This window comes from Vanessa atalanta, chromosome 5, assembly GCF_905147765.1.
Source record: "Vanessa atalanta chromosome 5, ilVanAtal1.2, whole genome shotgun sequence".
Taxonomy (NCBI): Eukaryota; Metazoa; Arthropoda; class Insecta; order Lepidoptera; family Nymphalidae; genus Vanessa; species Vanessa atalanta.
The window spans coordinates 4898946-4909515 of NC_061875.1; the positions used below are offsets into that span (position 1 = coordinate 4898946).

General features: G+C 30.8%; 1 protein-coding gene across 1 annotated transcript; it reads right to left on the reverse strand.

Annotated features, from left to right (window-relative positions):
• Positions 1-2452: 2452 nt before the first annotated feature.
• LOC125064309 (cytochrome P450 4C1-like) lies at positions 2453-8085 on the reverse strand. Its single transcript, XM_047671274.1, has 9 exons — positions 7998-8085; positions 7777-7887; positions 7275-7460; positions 6908-7104; positions 5714-5777; positions 5424-5634; positions 5061-5212; positions 4243-4416; positions 2453-3413 (listed from the first exon to the last, which is right to left on the reverse strand). Exons 1-9 carry the CDS (start codon positions 8083-8085, stop codon positions 3238-3240), a joined length of 1359 nt encoding a protein of 452 aa, XP_047527230.1. The 3' UTR covers positions 2453-3237.
• Positions 8086-10570: the final 2485 nt, after the last annotated feature.

The window sequence follows — 10570 nt, forward strand, 5'->3', positions numbered from 1 at the left end:
TCGAAGCAGATATGATTAGAAAATATACAATTTTTGTCCATTAAAATTTGCTTATTCTTATGAATTACAGCATATCGTACATAGATTTAAAAAAAAAAAGAAGAAATAGTTTATAAGTTTCTAAATATCAGTGAGAGGATACGCTTTACAAAATTAGTTTCATTATTAAATAGTTATTGAATTTTTAAATATTTATTATAATGCAAATCGCACAACTATTGTAAAACAAAACAATATTAATGTAATGAAAAAAAAAATAATGATTAGAAAATAAATAATGATTAACAAAACGTCCTTGTATGAATACTGATATAATAAGGAGAATGGTTTTATTTATTCGAATATCATAGACTGTGCATGCTTATAGTATCTTCTTTCAATATAATATTCCAATAGAAATGACTTTAACGATTTCATTTTAAGCTACTTTTTACACATAATTGATTAGTTTTTTTTTTTTTTTTTAATTTAAAATTCATTTTTGGTTTTACAGTCCAAGGTATAGAATTATTCAGACACAATTTCAATTCTAACTAGAATTTATAATTCATTTTTGGGTTTTACAGTCCAAGGTATAGAATTATTCAGAAACAATTTCAAGAAGATAAAAGTTTTTCAATTCAAACATTATACTAAATATCAGTGGGTATTTTGGATAAGTTTTTCAAAAAAATGCGCTTACATCGGTAAATATGAGTTGTGAACAGTTGGATTCAATTAAATTAATGAATGAATATATTAGACTACACAATTAAAATAAATATCTTATTTTAAACGTATATTATATAAGCTTTTTCGAAGTCATTTTTTTTCTGATTCGCGAATAAATCCTTGGTAAGGTCAACCATACAATCTTATTATTATTAAATTAAGGTAAACAAAATGAAATGTTACTTAGACATAGTGTCTTAATAAAGAATACGAATTACGAACTACTGTTTTTCCACCTAAACATTCATACTGCTGTTAATCAAACGAATACCTGTCCTCTCTAGGTCTGGGTAGGTACCACCCACTCATCAGATATCCTGCCACCAAATAGCAAACCTTAATATTTGTACTCCAGTTTGAAAGATGAGTAAGCCTGTATTACCACAGATATAGGGGACGAAACATCTTCGCACATAGGAATGGTGGTGCGTTGGCGATGTAGAGTTTATTTGACCACTTACCATCAGGTGGCCCAAGTACACGTCCATCAATCTATAATATAAAAATGTAATCTAAGGTAGGTCACGTGCAAACAAAATAATTATAATACTAATGATAAACGAAGAAAACTATTTATAACCTACCTCTTTCTAGCCTTAAAATTCTTATAAAACATTGTCTTTTTTCTCCGCAAACCGGATTAATTTTGGAAAAGGAAACCATAAGTATTTTTAAGTCATAGTTGTTTGTCAAAAATATGCCCCGTACATTGTTGTACTTATATTGTCAAATTCCTCACGCACACTTATCTCAAACGCACTCTACATAAATAAAAAATAAAATCTCTCTCAGTAATACAGATTATTATTGTATCTATATACCACATTACATATTTTAGCATTAATTTATATATTATCATATGATTTAAAAAATATATAGGTATGCTTCTAATTACATTTCTTTTTAAAGACATTATGTTTTTATTACATATAAGTCATATATCTTAAGTTTACGTTTCATCTTATAGTTTAACTATAAAGCATCGACATTTTTCATCGTAAGGAAACTGGAAGTGGTTTTTTTTTTTTTTGATTTAATTGAAAAGTGAAGCAGTAAGTAACCGATGGCGCTGTTGGCGACAGCGTCACATATAAAGGGAATACAAAATTAAATAATGCAATATTGAAGAATCGTCTTATGCAACAAACATCCAGTTTTATCCGTAAAATAATTTTGGCAACAAATATTAATTGCTTACAAATCAATCGCCTTATACTTTATTTAGCGTTAACTTTATTATTTCTTAATATTATATAAAAAAGCTAGACATTATATGATACAAAAAGGAAATAACAATAGTATTAGAGAGTAACCCGAGCCTCCAATACGGTGCTATGTCATTTTATTCTATATCGTCAATTATATCACATTATTATTACATATTATGAATTTAACAGAAACTATTAAATTTACTTTATTATATATATAATTATTATTGTAACTAATTGATCAATAATTTGTAAAACTTTAATTAATATTATTTTATATGGCATAACATTTAATACTGGCATATACCACAATTTCTTATTTAAAAAAAAATTGAGCTGTCACTAGAAAAAAACAATTGGATGATTGCGGTGGATTGTAAAAAATATATAGAGATTGGAGCATTATTATAAAACGTGATTTTATTATGTCACTACATATACATTATATTTAACTACATGCTAAAATTACAATAGTTTAATAAAATTTAAATTATGCTCTTATAAAATATTCTTCGATTTCATTAAAAATATTAAAGGTGCAGTCATATTTTTAATGTTTAGTAGTAAATAAGAATCATAGCTTGTATACAAATATAGGAGGGACTTTCTAAGCTTGCCGCTCAAACAAATGTCATTTGAAGATGACTTAATCAGTGATTTTTAAATTTCAATGGAACCATACTCATGGCAAATTTTGTTCAATAAAAAATAAATAACAAAAATCAATTTATCTCTCCGTAACTAATTATTGATTTTAATTTTAAACTAAATAGTTATATAATAACGTATAATGTAACACAAAATGCGATTATGGCGTGGAAATGTAAGAAGAAGTATTTTGTCTATATATGAGAGTGAGAGGACTTTACACAAAAAACGTTTACTGGACTGTATGAAACGATTCCATGAATTACGAATGTAACTCGTGAACTTGACTGAAGTTAACATTTATACGTTTATTAATTAGAAGGCAGGGTCACATGTTGATGGTGTAACAAAGTGTCAGGTGTGGGTGTCAGCTTTCATCTTCAAATTTTAAAGGTATTAGATTTAAGGTATCTCCTGTTAATGAAAAGATTTGTAGCTTATGCCACTACACTGATACATAGCGGGTTTTGATCTCAGTTTTCATTGTCTTTGAATAGTGATAACTATACAAAATGTCTTCCTTATAATGTTTTCCTTCTCCCCCAATCAAGAGATAATAATTTTTTAGGCAAACAAAGTAAAATCGGCGAACATCGTTTGAAAAACACGAGATTTTTTGATGTCATCTTGAATATTTTTACAAGTAAAACTTTGATAGTTCTATATTTCTTTATTCACGATATTCCATTTGAACGGTAAAACCATCGACATGTTTCATCATAATGGCAAAGGAAAGTCGAAGTGGATTGTTTTTGTCGTACTTGAAATTTGTGGCTGGAGTGAAGCGGTATTTTCGTAAAAGTGTCACCAATGTTGTCGTTAACGACAGCATCGCATATTTATATCCTGAAATACACTATAAAATTATACAATATACCTAGGGTAAAGTCTTATCCGTCAAGGCCTACCCATCTGGGTAGGCCTTGACGGATAAGACCTAGAAAATTTGCTACTATGCCTATACGATTTTATTAATTCAATTGTTTAATTTAAATCATTTTGATAGCCTTCATTTCATTTTCGTGTCCTCTCGAATGGGTCGAGTTATTGTGAATTTATTGAAGGTATTAAAACAAAAATACATGAAGATGTTTTAACTATGTTAACAAAGTATGGCGGTTGATACATATCGTTACATACATATCGATTTGAAAGCATAATAGTTAAAATCTCAAAACGCACCAATTAAATTGAATCAGCTTGTTTTTATATCATTGGTTGCAGCTAAGCTAGGAGTTGAAGTTAGCTGTGGTTAAAGTTGACATGGCTTTAACCCTTGTGCCCCGAATAATAAATTTAGCCATTGGTTGTGTATCTCCGGTGTAGAGAGATCACCTGGGTTCACATCACGATTACAATATAATAATAAAAGTTTCGCGTACTCGGCTATTCGTACAAATTGAACATTTAAGAGCTTTTTAAATTTGAAAACAGTCGGTGCCCGAACACTTTCTACATCCAATGCAAACCTCAATGATATCTATATTTTTCATTTTAATATTCGTGCTCTTAGTTAACCATAAAATTAAAATGTAATGTAAATAAAACTTAATACCTGTGAAGATGTACACTATTTAATTGCACATCGGTCTACTTTTCATACTTTTAAGTGCAGTGGAATTGCGTGCCCATAAACGAATACCTTATAATAAAATTATTTCTGAAATTTTCTTACCAACACAGTTCCGTGGACCATGGCTAAATGGCATAAAAGCGTTTGGTATTTGTCCAGACATAAAACGATCAGGATTGAAATCATCCACATCATCACCCCAGTGGTTAGGATTGCGGTGTAAGCCCCAGATACTTACAACTACATTGCTATCTTTGGGTACAACGATACCATTAGCTGGAGGAACAAACAGTGTTTATTATTTTCAAATTAAAAGACGAAATCTACTATATTATATAAAAGCCTCAAGCTATGACATATATGCTAAAATTTTAAATATATACATGTTATATTGAAGCAAATATTGTTTTAGATAAATAAATTTAAATGCCTTGTCGATAAAAATGAGCAAAAAAATCAAGTCACATAAGCAATCACGATGCTATTAAAATTTGTCAGGCGCCAGTACCAAAAACTATTTAATTCTCTCAATGCCTTTTATATGCCATAATATAATGGAAAAAGTAAGCTTCGAACAATGATTATTGGTATGTAATCTTATACATCAATATAAAATGTAAGATAAATATTATATTAATAATAGAGACGACTTTTATAGACTTGGCGTTGTAGATCCCACTACAGTACATTATAATATAGAGGTTTCATTAATTATTATTAATTTATAGTACATTATAATATAGAGGTTTCATTAATTATTATTAATTTAACCGTCATAAGTATTAGTAAACAAATATATACGATTGTATACAATTATACACAGGTAGCACATCGTTTGTGTGAGTATAATATGTGTATGTGTGAGTATTTATTGTGCCGTGTAATAATGACTTTACATATATTGAACCAAATATACTTACGTAGTATTAAATCTTCCTTACAACACCTTGTAATAAAGGGTACTGGTGGATAAAGTCTTAGTGTTTCGTTTATAACTGCTTTTGTATATTTTAATTTGAGGAGATCTTCCATCTGAAGAGGTTTATCTGAATTGCTTAAAATTTCTTGAATTCTAAAATTCATTGTCTTGTGTTATTATTGAGGCAAATACTAACTAAAAAGTTACTTGTTGCGTCGAAATTAGAACTATAAAAAATTGTTATACTAAGAAATTAATTACGAAATAGATATATTTGAGATAGATTAGTAGTTTTCAATTTTGAAGTCCAAATCAGTGTCATAAACAATTATCAAGGTATCTTCAGTAGTATAATTATACGTACTCATTGTAAACTCTTTCTTGTATATCTGAATGTTGGGACAGTAATAAAATTGTAAAGCAAATCGCAATTGCTGATGTATCAGCACCCGCTAACGCAAGTATAAGAGTCTCTTCCCGTAGTTCTTCGTGAGAATACGCCTTATCGGTATTCTTAGAATTTTCTATCATTAGCTCCAGGAATGACTTAATATTAAGGTTGGTTTCACCAACAACTGAAACAAAATATTTATAATTATAAGTGTTTAAAATTTAAATTAAATAAATAAATAAGCGTTTTCTGAATGGTCGTACGGTTATCAGCTTCGGCTTCAATCCCATCTCTTTCTGTAATCAGTTCTTTCTTTTTGTAAATAAGCTGAAAAAAATATTTAGTTTTATATTTTAACATATCTCTTACTGTATTTTATTCACTACAAATAGTTTTTGATTAATATGATTATATATTTAATGTACGTATTAAACAACTTCCAAAGTTTACTTCTCTGTGCATTCTTATCTACACCAACAATTATATCGATATTTATCCGGCAAAGGAATCCATAATTGCAAGAAGACAAACAACAACCCTGCAAATTTGGATTTTTTAAATATACGTACACAAAAACAAAATTAAAGATACACCAAAAGCAACATGTCTGTGGACACACAAATAATGAAAAAATGTATATATATGTTAATTTAAATATAAATTCTTTTTTTTTTTGATGATGATGATGAGACCGATTTTTCAAGTATGTTTGTATTTAAATAAGCCATTGAAAATGCAAATATAAATAATAAATTAAGTTCAATACCTCACCCTGCCTGATTCTAAGTAAATAATGTCACAAATAAGTATAAATTTACTTAAATTATAGTTACATCTACAAAAAATATACAATTATTTTATATAAAATGGATTCTTAGAATAAAAAAGACGAATAATCTCAAATCTCAAAGGTATTTCATCTGTTTGACATTATAAAACTATTGTTTTTAATGAAGCCCATAGTTTATTTCAAGCCACATGTGTCGTGTTCGCTAAAACACATCAACTCCATGTAAGCATAAAAAATAATTCAAAATGGAGAATATTTTCTTATTTTGTTTACATGTAGCTTATTTTGGTTACAATAATCTAAACTATCATCGGAGGTCTTATTCAGTCTCAAAACATAGAATATATAATAAGAATATAATCAATAAATATATACATATATATGATATATACATGTATATAAACGAATCCCTAATTTTCTTAGTCACATTTGAAAATTTAAGAAGAGTTAACAATCATTTTTACTTTTTTAATGTTACCTTATGCCACCGTTAATGAGGTAACCGTTTGACTTAACTGTCAGTATTTTGACAGTTGGTACAATTGAAAGTTGGTATTTGCAATGTTGATAAATAAAGTCAGTCGCTAAGTGTTGTGGCATTAATTTCGAAAATCAATGTTTTTCGAATGACCAGCCATTTGTACGAAAAATGTAACAAAAAACTTACATTATCGATGAACTCATAAATTATTTTCTTCGTAGCCTCTTGTCTGGAATACACGGGCAATAATTTGTAAATAACATCGATTTGTAACCAAGGGAGGCATAAGCGAGCAGCGAGATTTTTTAGATTTTCTACAAAAGCATTGAAGAATGGATGATCTGGTTGCCGCTGCATATCCATGTTCATGCCAAACTCGGTCTCTAATGAAATACATATCTTTAATATATTATGAAGTAGGTAATTTTAACGAAGCACCTTTTTAACATCATGTTTTTTCAAAAATTGAAAAGATATAACTTAAACGTATCGGCCGAAAATATTGGAATTTATACTTTCAAGGACAATTGATTGTATCATAAAAATTCCATACCACAAATAGAATCCAATGCATATCGGTTAACATAATCCAAACATGAAACATTTCCTTTTCCGACATGAGACTCGAATGCTTCAGCTATAATCTTAGCATGTGTCTCAAAAACTGTCACAAATTTGCTGACATACCTCGAAGCGAACGTTGGCGCTAGAATTTTGCGTCTTCGGTGCCAAATATCAACTGCAATGATATGATAAGCTATTATCTACCAATAGTAGACGAATCAATTAGTATTATATATGGGCTTGATACTTTTAAGGCAAACAAAAATACAGGATTTAATTTCGTCTGTTGAAAGATCTTCAGAAAAATGCACCTTCATAACGAACTCATTATATCGACAACGTGATGTTTTTTTTTTTTCAAGTTACAGAAATGAATTTTTAAATCGATATTATTGTTTTTATTTCATCGTATTAATCATTGACCTTAAAGACTATTGACCTTAAAATGTCAAAAAATATGCTGTTACTTGGTAATAAATGATAATATGTACCAGGCGCGAATACTAATCCGTTGCCGGTAAGATGCTTTGTGAATTTGTGGACAAAGTTTTTATCCAATGTTGACTTTAATACTAAAATTGCTAGATCTGGATCTGATATCCCTGAAAAAAAAACACAACAATTGGTACACTTTGGACAAGATCAAAAGAAATCTTAATAATATGTATGATTATAATGCATTGTAAGCGCCGATATAAATATCTTAACTTACCAACAAAAAAAATGTGACCCAACCAAAAACTTATCGCATTATACTTTCTTTTTAAGCCCTGGATCGATGTTTTAATCAACGCAGTCATCAAATCTGGAATATATATTTTTTAAATGATGTCATTCAGTTTCATAATGTAGGTATGAAGAGAATTATAATAAAAATAAATGTATTGGTTTTTTTTAACTATTTTCAAATGATTATATTTATTTATTTAACACTTTTTTGTACACCACAAGCACAATTACAAACGATTACAAAATATACAAACTAATAAACTAATGGTGAAACAAAAGGCGGCCTTATGGCTTATTAGCCATTTCTTCCAGACTACCTTGGGTTAGAGGATTGTGTTTGGAAGACAGTATAGGGTGGTGCAATTTAAAATACTCTTAAAATAAATACAACCTAAACACATACAAAAATAAATAACAGTAATAAATATTCAATAATATGCATACGTACATATATCAATAAATACATACATACATACATACTTACATTCATACAAAACAAATACATATAAATAAATACATACATACATACATACATACATACATACATACATACATATATATATACATAATACATACTTATATGACGTTATTACATATTTGTCATAATCATGTCGTCATCATTACTGTGATGAGAGATATAAGTTCTTAACAGAGTTTTTAAATGCATGTAAGGATTTTGACAGTCGAATGCTCAATGGCAAGTCGTTCCAAAGAGTTATAGCCTGAACAGTGAACGACTGGCTGTAAAATTTGGTGTTATGAGCAGGCATTTTCAGTACGAGACTACGTGTTGGTCGAATTCTAGACTGGTCTCCTAAAAATTCAAATTTCTCCTTCAGATAATGAGGAGCATTTGGATTAAATAACACACAGTACAGAAGAGAAAGAGTATGCAGGTTCCGGCGACGGCGTATAGGGAGCCACTTGAGCTTTGAACGAAACTCTGAAACGTGGTCATACTTTCGGAGACCGAAAATAAACCGAATAGCTAGATTTTGTAATCGCTCAAGATAATTAAGTTGGTCCTCGGTTAGATAGCTTGCGTCCACGTAATCGAGTATTGAAAGAAGGAGAGAGTTTGCAAGCATAGTTTTGGTAGGAATGGGCAGTACATTTTGAAGTCGTCGCAAAGAACTTAAGGAGGCGTATGTTTTTTTTCCAATTTGCTTCAAATGCTCCGACCAGGAGAGAGTACTATCAAGCTGTATGCCAAGGTCTCTAACAGTGGAGCAGTAGGACAAGTTAGTACCATTGTACACAACCCGTGGTATCTCCGCCCAATCAACCCTTGCCACCATGGCTGAACTGCCAACAACAATGACCTGTGACTTTGCGGGATTGATGTTAAGCCCATACCGTTGACTCCATTTATGAATAGCCAACAAATCATTGTTGATGGCGGCGACAGCATCAGATAATCTATCAAGGGTTGAGTGTCGGTAAATTTGGATATCGTCTGCATACATATGGTAGAGAGAAGAGATGACATGAGTAATTGAATTAATGAAGATTGAGAAAAGTAATGGAGACAACACGCCACCTTGAGGTACCCCAGCGCGGACTTCGCGCCATGACGAGTATGTTTCGTCCACACGAACTCGCTGTCTTCGGCCACTGAGGTAACTTTGAAGCCAGTCTTTTACGGATGGAGATATGTTAAAAGAACATAACATACTCAACAAGATGTCATGGTCAACGCAGTTAAATGCGTTACTAAAATCAAGAAGCACTAAGATTGTGAGTTGTTTGGAATCCATGGCCAATCGAATATCGTCTGTGACTTTAACTAAAGCTGTAGCCGTACTATGACCTGCACGGAAACCTGATTGGAGAGGGTTGAGAAGGGAATGCTCATTAAGGAAACTATTTAGTTGGTGTGAGACGAGCTTTTCAAGGACCTTGGATAGGAAAGGAAGAATTGAAATGGGACGGAAATCAGAAGCTGTTAAGGGATTACCTTTTTTAGGGATGGGGATAATTTGCGCATCCTTCCATGTATCAGGAAACTTACTGCAGGTAAGGGAAAAATTTAGGATATGGGTCAAAATGGGAATCACAATGTCGAGGATGGGAATGATCATATTACGGCTGATACTATCTGTGCCAACAGCATTCGAGGATATAGACATAATGTTCTTTTTAACATCACATTCGGTAAAAGACGTGAAGCTAAACGGAGGAAAGGTAGGAGTTGGGTAAGTAGAAATAATATTTAATGTGTTTATTTTATCGCCACTATTGAGTGAGTTTGAAGATGAGAAGTGTTGGCTCAAAAGTTCAATATCTAAATTAACAGGAGTATTATGAGAAGATTTACCAACTCCGAGTGATTCGAGAAATTTCCATGTTTTCGCTGTGTCGCCGTTTTCGACAGATTGATAAATATGGCGTCGTTGTGCATCTCTACAAGATGTATTGCAACGATTTCGCGCTTTGTTATACTTCTCCCTGTTAGAGTCGGAGTTATTTAATTTAAATTTGTACTTGGCCTTATTCTTTTGTTTTATAAGGTATTTTATTTGGTCCGTCAACCAAGGTGCTGGAAGATGTTTTCTT